General features: G+C 57.0%; 2 protein-coding genes across 4 annotated transcripts in view; both read right to left on the minus strand.

The window, feature by feature from the left end:
* Window positions 1-4,287, minus strand: part of ATP8B2 (ATPase phospholipid transporting 8B2) — a 21,852-nt gene extending 17,565 nt beyond the window's left edge. Inside the window, exons 1-2 of one of the 3 annotated variants that reach the window (XM_007457992.1) lie at window positions 1,946-2,019; window positions 1,620-1,687 (exon numbers count right to left, since the gene is read on the minus strand). In XM_007457992.1, the coding sequence (XP_007458054.1) occupies window positions 1,620-1,687; window positions 1,946-2,019 (142 nt within the window). Of the gene's footprint in view, window positions 1-692; window positions 781-1,619; window positions 1,688-1,945; window positions 2,020-4,136 lie in introns of those variants that run through there. The other 2 variants (XM_007457994.1, XM_007457993.1) reach the window with 2 other exon arrangements.
* Window positions 4,288-5,376: 1,089 nt separating this feature from the next.
* Window positions 5,377-8,023, minus strand: AQP10 (aquaporin 10). The gene is given in 9 exon segments (XM_007457995.1): window positions 5,377-5,543; window positions 5,546-5,562; window positions 6,038-6,255; window positions 6,501-6,619; window positions 6,706-6,846; window positions 7,405-7,438; window positions 7,441-7,533; window positions 7,918-7,944; window positions 7,946-8,023. Coding segments are annotated over 9 exon segments (894 nt in total).
* Window positions 8,024-8,379: the final 356 nt, after the last annotated feature.

Here is an 8,379-nt window from a genome sequence, read left to right on the forward strand (position 1 = left end):
GGGGGGCGGGGGCTGGTCAGGGATATGGGTCATGCAGACTGAGACAGAGATGAAAGAGGGAGGAATGGGATGTAGTTGAAGCAGTTGCTCTCTAACCGTAACCTTTCTTGTGCCATCTGCACATATTTCCCCTAAAAAACACATCTGTCACTGAGTGACAAATGAACTACACCATTCTGAACACCCACAGATCTGGGACTGCAGGTACCAAGTTCAGGTCCCAGAATACGGGGTTGTCCTAGGAAGGGTTCTCCAGCCCACCTCCCGTGGTCAGGACCATAGGCTGAAAAAGGGGGTACCCTGGTTAGGCAGTAAACATAATGCAAACCTGTCCTGGAGCCAAAGGCAGCATTCCAGACGCCTTCCCTCACCCCCTCCCAAGCCCCCTGCAGAGCACACTGCAGTAACAAAAACCTCAGACCGAGGCATCCTCTGCCTACCCAGAGTGCTCCTTCCCTGCGTGGTCACTTTACTCCCAAAACTTCCCCAGAGGGGACCCCTCAGGCTGAGTGCCTGTGCAGTCACCAAAGACCATGCAAAAGGAGAGGCAGGGACCAAACCCTTCGGAGTCAGGATCTCTGGGTCTGCAGAGGACATGGGAAGGCTGGGGGAGGCCGGGGACAAGCGAATATGAGGGAGGGAGGGGGTAAATTACGGGCTCGGGAGAGCTGCCAGTCGCTGCCTCCTGTTACCTGTCCCCCAAGAGGGCTTCTTTCGGCTCCAGGAGGGGGGAGCCCCGGCCCGGGCCCACTTCTCGGGCATCTCCTTGGGGACCGTCATGATCCCAGTTTGAGCGGGGGAAGGGCGGGCTGTCTGTCGGTCTGTCCTCGGCCTCAGCGGCTCCGATGGGGCGGCCCCCCAGGGAGGCACCGGAGCTGCGGCAGCTCAGAGTGGAGCCCCGGCCGTGTGGCGCGCGCCCCACCTGCAGCCCCGGCCATCCTCCCGGCCGCCCGCACCCGGCGACGCCGCGCGCTCTGCTGCGCCGCCGCCGCCCCCGATGTCCCCCGCGGACGCCAGCGCGCTCTGAGTGGCCCCGGACACGACTCGCACTCCCTGGGCTCCGCCCCCGCCCGCTCCCCCGACTGCAGGGGTAGCAGCCTGCCAGCGCGCCGCGTAGGCGAAAGCCAGCACGGAGTCCCGCCTCCCTCGGCCCGGCCAATGCGGGTGAGGGGGCTACCAGCGTTGTACGGGGCAACCGCTTTCATCCCACCGCCTCCCACCCCCACCCCCGCCCTCAGGAAAACAAGGAGGACCTGGCCTTGGATGGGAAAATGAGGGGAGGAAACGAAGTGCGAGGACGGAGAGGAGATGGTGGGAACACAGCACCCCGGGCTCCCCAGACCACAGAATAGGAGCTCCAGGTGCCCCAAGATAAGAGTCTATGTGTTTGGGGGTGAGGGGCAGGTACTCAGCACCCTCTTGGGGAAGAACCCAGCTTAGGGAATCAAGGCGAAGAATTCGGTTTCCTAAGGCTCCCCCCAGGATGGATAGGGGCTGCAATAGACCCTCCTTCAGGCTCATTACCTGTCGTCCCTCTTCCTTTGCTCCCTGAGTCATAATAACACCCACTCCTGATGGTCCCAGGGATTCCCCCCGACCCCGCCTCCTGCCTGTCTTACCTGGGGGGCGCTTTTTTGCACACAGTGCCATCTCACCCAGCAAGGTCCCAGCAATCCCATGGGAGACCCTGCAGGAACGTGACATATGCGTGAGGTCAGGAAATTGAGGGTAACCTTCATTCCCCTTTTCAGACTCCTCCTGAAGGTTTTCTTCCCCAGTTCTGACCTTGCCCCTCCCCCAGCCTTCCCCACTAACTCCACAGCAACACTTTGCTCTTACTGCCCTGACAGGTCCCTGAGAAAGAAGAGGGAACTTCCCCACCACCTCCCCCAATGCCTCTGCCTTGGATAACGTGAGGGGACTGACCGTTTACAAAAACCAAGACCGGCTGGGAAAGGAAGGGGGCAAAGAGAAGAGGCCAGATATTGACAGGAAGGGCACAGCTCTCAAGGTACCCATCCCAGGGACAATGGATGCCCCATGTGCCCTCCTGGTGGCAGTGAGTGGGTGCCTGTGTTTACTGGAAAGCAGAATTTCCACTAAAGGGTGGGGTTGAGGGAACTGAGCCAGGAAACACCTGGCAGAGCATCAGGAAACAGGGTGGGCAGGCCCCACCCTTCTCAAAAAGCTTATAATCTTCCCATCCCCACCCCCTCATTACTGGGGCTTCCATTATCACCTCCTCCAGGGGAGCTCACTTTAGAGGCCTGGGCTTCACTTCCTGCACACAGTCCCCAAACCACTTCCTCTCAGTCTGGGTTAGCTGCCCTTCCAGGCCAGCAAAGGGGTCTTTTCAACCCTGCTGGGGAGTCATCCCTATCTCTCTCTCTCTCACCCCAAGCCTAGTGCAGTCAGTCTGGCACTGGGTGAAAGCTCAGGGAGCATCAGTCAGATGGACCTCTGCTTCTTTCTATCTCCCCATGTCCTTCCTTTCACCTAAAAAGGTAAAAGCCCTGGCCTATAGACAGGGTCACAGAGCCTCATCCCAGCTTAGCTCAAAGGAAGCTGCCAGCCAGGTCCTGGGTCCTCTTGTCCACCTCCTCTTTCTCTGTCTGGGTGGAAAGCCTTCCTCCCCCTTGGTTCCCCTGTCTCAAGCCTCCTGGGAACACCCTGCCAGCCTGTCAGCCCTAAGAGATACTAATTGTCTGTCTGCCCAGCCTCTATAATTACACACTCTGGCCAAGGCCCTGTCACCCATACCAGTTCTTCGTTCGCTAAGCCGGACTCCCTTCCTGAACCCCAATCAGGCAATACCTAGAGCCAGAAGTCCTTTTCCTCTCTGACCCTCCCCAACCCTGGCAACCAAAGGAAGAAGAAAAACCTCATCCACGTTTTCGAGATGCCAAGCCTTCCTACAGGGCCCCCAGCCAGGGTCTCCACCCAGTCTAGAGTATGAGTCATAGGAGGGTGGGGCATGGAGAGGTTAAAAGAGAGGATGCAAGGGTGGGCATCACAAGTTCCATAGCCAGCCCCGCCTTCAGGGAGGGAGGCAATCAAGAAACACTATCAGCCTGAAGATCTGGGTTTGACTCCTATGAAAGAAAGAGTTAATGAAGGAGCCGCACAGGCTGTCAGGAGTCTGGACACCTACCAGGAAAGTTGTTTTACCTCTAAGACCCTGGGGAGACTGAAAGCTGGCTGGCCCCAGACTTCATCCCCTCTGGGGTGACATAATAGGGAAGGAAAGGGATGGGGGAGACCTGGGAACAGGGACCCTCTCTCACTTCTTCCCAGTCTCACACAGCCTGGGTTTTCTGAGCCCAGGCCCATTAGCCACGTGGCTCTGCCCCGTCACCCTGCCCCAGCCCCCTCTGCAGCCACATTTGGGATAAAAATAGCCAGCTCTGGGAAGAAGGCAATGCTCCATGGAAGAAAACGGCTCCTCCTCTAGGCCTGGCCCCTGCTCCCCTCCAGCCCAAACCCAGGAAGCCTGACCCCTTCTTTTAGAGGAAGCTGGCAGGGATATTTATGGGCAGGTCAGGGAAACAGAAGAGAATGGAATCCAAGACCCCCAGCTCACTTGCCACCAACGCCTGGCCACTTTCCATGGCCAAGGACAGAACCCAGGACTCTCTCCCAGCTCTGGACTCCCAGAGCTAGCACCTCGCCTTGCACCCTTGGTCTTCCTCACGCACAGAGACCTCCACCTTACAGAGACAACGCCTACCACCCCCAAACTCCCTTCTCCAGGCACCCAAACCCTCGGACCCCGGGTACTCCCCTCACCCCCACGACTCTGGCCGGTTCTCCCCTCTCCGCTGCTCCATAAGCTTCTCCTCCACACTCCCGCACCCCTATGCTGGTCTCCACGCGCCCCTTCAGCACCCCACCCTCCCATCCTGCGGACGGCCTCCCGAATCTCCCCCACCCTCAGGCACCCAACACCATCTTCTCTCCAATCATCCACTTCCCCTCCTCCGTCTCACCGCAGCTCCGACTCCCTGTCCCCTGTCCGCCCCTGCCCACACCCCCCGCCCCGGCTCCTCCAGTCCCGAGTCCACGTCCGCAGCAGCATCTCCCCCTGCCCTCCCGGCCCCGCGCTCCTGGGCTGCTGCCCCCGCCTTGCCAAACCTCACCTCAGCGCTCAGCGCTTGGCGCCCGCCCCGGCGGCCACGTCCTGCCCATGCCGGGGGCTGGGGAGGGGGGCGCTCGGCTCAGCTCCCCGCGGGCTCCCGCCCCCCCAGCTGCAGCCCCTCTCCCCGCAGGGCCTCGGCCAGCTACTTTGTGTCAGTTTCGGCCACGGCGGAGCGGAAGTGACGGAGGTGGCGGGAGAGGGCGGGGGGCGGGAGGGGGTTTTGGGGAGGGATGAGGGAGAGGGAAGGCGGGAGCCGCCATCTTTGTGCGGGGCACGGGGAGGGTCTTAACCCCTCTGATGCTCCTCCGCAGTGTGAGGCCGCTATCGCCGCCCAACCACTCTCCGATCCATCCCCGGTCAAAAAAAAAGTCTGGAGGCGAGATCGCGCTGAGATTTGTGTGTGTGTGTGTGTGTGTGTGTAAAAAAGGAAACAGAAGAACGCTGTTTATCTGCTAATGTGTGAGAGACTTAGGGAAGCGGTGAACGACGAGAATTTTCCTCTGCACCAGCTTTCTTTACCCCTACACTCATTCCCTCTGTTCCTTCGCCTTCTCTCCTCGCCCTGGCTCATCTCACTGTTCACCCTCTCCTTCAATGACACAGCCCGGAATGTCTAGGTATTGGGTCGTGCCTCAGTTTCTCCCGCTTGCTCTCCCAGTCTCTAGGCGCTTGCATGCCTGTGTTCCTCCGGCGGCCCTCCCTTTTTTCCCCCACCACGCCCCCTTGATGGAGGAGGCTCCCCGTACCCCTAATTACTATCTGCGGGGTGCTGAATCTCTGCGAGGCGCCCCAGTGAGCGGAAAGGCGGGCGGTGCTGAGGTTACGAGAGCAAGGAGTCAGGCAGTGGGGACCAAGCTTTGGAGGAAGTCCCCTGGGTTATGCCCCGCACTGGATGGTCGGCCCCCACGATCCTGCGGATTCCCGCAGCCTTCCCAATCCGGGTTCCAGGGTGCGCACCCTCTGGCGGCTACTTTGAGGAACTGCTTTTCTGGAAGTCCAGGGTCCGAAAACCTGCCTGGGGCAGGAGGGGATGAAAAGCCTAGGTCCCTTACCTGATCCTCTTCAATTCTCCCTGTCCAGGCATTCTCCCCAGTTTAGGAGGAAGCGATGCCTAGATGAGTAAACGGAGAAGCTGCCCAGGGCCTGGTGTATTAATAAAGAGAAAAAACGTCTTGTCACCAGGCATGGGTCTCTGGCCCTCTTCAGTGTCCACGAGGGAGGTGAGGACTGTCATGTCAGAATCACAGCTTACTCTCCTGCACCTGAGTTGCGGCAGGACTTTCCGAGTCTGAGGCTTCAGGTTGGGCACACTCTAGATCCTGAGCTGGCTCTGAGTGCTCAGGATGGTGCAGAGCCACCAGCCACTAGTGTGTGGCTGTACTAAGTGTGACCCTCCCTAGAGGGCCTACCACCAGCCACTGCCAGCGCTACAAGAGAAGATCAGAAGGGCGATATCAGGGTGAGTCCCTTAGCCTTCCCTCTGAAGGACAGGCGGTAGTAGTAAGAGAACTCCCTAAAGCGGTTCCTGGGGTGATAGACACCAGAAAGAAGGTGTCTTGGCACCAGAGCATAGCACTTAAAGAGGAGACCCCAGGAGAGCTTGGTCCAGCCTCTTGCCTTAGGGAATTATCTGAATATCTGTGTTTTGTTGATGAGATTACTAATGTCCAAACAGGTAATGTGATGTGCCCAAGAACACAACCTCTAAATGTCACTGTTTCAATGAAAAGAGTGGAGGGGGAGGCAGGGGACAAAAGAGAAAGGGAGAACTTGGGCTTAGAGGAGGTTCACTGTCCTAAGAGGTCAAGAGAACTATTTAAAAGGAAGATCTGGGGACCAAGGGTTAGAGCCTTTAGCAGAGGGATGAGTGGAAGGACAGCACCAGGGGAGGCCGTCTCTCACCTGAAGACTTCAGGGCCCCAGCCAGCCACGTAGGTGAAAAGCCGTGAGTCAAGGTCCCAGGCAGGGTTGATTGGGAACCCACAGCTGGCACCCATGGATAGCCTGATGGCCAGGATCAGCCACCCCACTACCACAGGATCCACACTCGCAGGCACTCCCTTGTTCCGTGTGTCCAGGATGGCTAAGATCCCCACAATCAGCATCCAGGTGCCCAGAACCTTGGAGTGGACAGAGGCAGAGGGGCTCCCATCAGCTGTCAGGTGCTCCATCTGCCCTATCTCACCCAAGCACTCCAGGCTACCACCCCACGTCATCTGACTTTGTCCAACACAGGCAGCTGGGGAAGGTGAGGTGCAAACATAAATGCAACCCCACATCCCACCCAGAGCCTGAACAATAGGCCGAGGTCCCGGGGGACAAGGGCAAAGGTTGTGGCTTTCCCAAATCACCCCCTCATGCCTACCTGATCCAGGAAGCCATTGCTCAGGGACAGATAGGGGGCAAGGTAGGAGACAAAGATGGAGGCTGTCTCCTTGGGACCAGTCACTGTCAAGTTCCCACCTGTATAGTTCTGTAGGGCATCTGCAGGGTCATCTTTGCTCATTCAAAACTGCTCTAAGGCACCCTTGCCCACACACAGGTGTTCCCAACCCTCTTCTCTCTGTTACCATGATAGAGAGCATACACCTATGCTCCAGAGGCACAGAAAGCAGATAGCAACTGCACCAAGGAGTAAATGGGAAACTTGGCCCAGGGGAGGCATCCCAGGAGGCACATGACCAGGGAGAAGGCTGGATTCAGGTGGGCCCCTTCAAGGATCAAGAAAAGAAAACCAATATCCATTGTGTCACTGCCAGGCACTGTCACCTGGTAACACTGCTACTCCTCCCCACAACTCTTAAGACAAATGTTACTCTTCCCATCATATAGATTAGGAAGTTGAGGCTCAAGGAGGTTAAGCAACTTGTCAAGGTCACACAGTGAAGCCAAGTTTGAACCTGGGTCTGTCTGCTCTTTCCACTACAGCACTTGATGCAATGTGTGCCTGGGGGACGAGCAGGTGAGATCCTGAGCAAAGATGAACCCCCAAGGGCTTAGGTGGGGGACAGAAAAGGAGAGCACTTACCTTTGATGCTTTGCCATAGATCTCCAGCTATGTGAGTGGAGGATTAATGTGAAGAAGCGGGATGGCAAGATACAGAAAGGGAGGGGGGACTGGACTGGGCCAAAGGCATATCTCAGTCCAGGGCACTGGTCAGGCTCAAGGAGATAATGTCTATGAGTCACCAAAGGATCTGCCTTTTCACCATTACCACACTCAAGTACACATCCTACCCCGTCTGATGACCAGACCTCACCCTCCTTACGTGAGACATTACCACTGATGTAGATGGCTATAGCCTAACACCCAGAAAGCTAGCCAGAAACGTGGTGAAGAAGTTGCCTTTGGTTCCTCCACTGGTGACAGCCTGGGCCAAAGTCCCCTGTATGAGGAGCTGGTAGAGAGAAGGAAGATGAGGAAGAGGGAACCAAGAATAAGGAGCCTGGTGGACCAACAGGAGAGAGAGACTGGGAAGGTGAGAGGAGTGGCCAAGAGAGATGAATGGACTTGAGAGATCAGCAAGAAAAAGCAGAAAGAGGGAAGGGGAAAAAATGGGAGAAGCAGAGGAAGAGTAAAGAAAGGGGAGGAGGATAAGAGATGGAAAGGGACAGGCATAAAAATGAGGGAGTAGGAGAGGAATAAAAGGGACAAGAGTGGGGAAAAAGAGAAATGATGGAGAGTTGAAGCGGGACACCAGGAGGAAGAGATAAGGATGCTAGGAGGAGCCAGAAACTTTTGCCCACCTCCCCTTTTTCCTTCCCCCAATTACCCTGCCTACTGTGAGCACAAACACACCCAGAAACTCTGGCCAGGCACTGCCGGGCCAGGAGGCTGTGGATCTGAAGCCGGTCCTTGACTTGGGCCAGGGACTGAGTGTAGGCCATGGTGGGGACACCTTATCTCTGGTTACCACTCCCTCTGTCTTCATAGGTGCACTGCTGCTACACAGCTTCTGCCTGTCAGGGGCAAAGATAAGGAAAAGACTTTAAAACCAATTATCTCAGTTACTGAACAGCAGCTAATGTCTGTCTGTGCATGAGTGGAAGCTAGGGAGGGAGGTCTATGGGCAGACTCTGTACACAACTAGAGCCTGGAGTTTGCCCAGCCTCTGTCCTCTGTCTCTCATCTCCAGTCCTCCCAGGAGGAGCCTCCCCTTATGCGGAAAAACTGGGAGGAGTAGGCTGCTTCATGTACATTAGTTCTCTTGGTCCTCAAGACAGCTGTGGAAAGTAGTATTGTA

The sequence above is a fragment of the Lipotes vexillifer genome, unplaced genomic scaffold (assembly GCF_000442215.2).
Source record: "Lipotes vexillifer unplaced genomic scaffold, Lipotes_vexillifer_v1.1 scaffold238, whole genome shotgun sequence".
Lineage (NCBI taxonomy): Eukaryota > Metazoa > Chordata > Mammalia > Artiodactyla > Lipotidae > Lipotes > Lipotes vexillifer.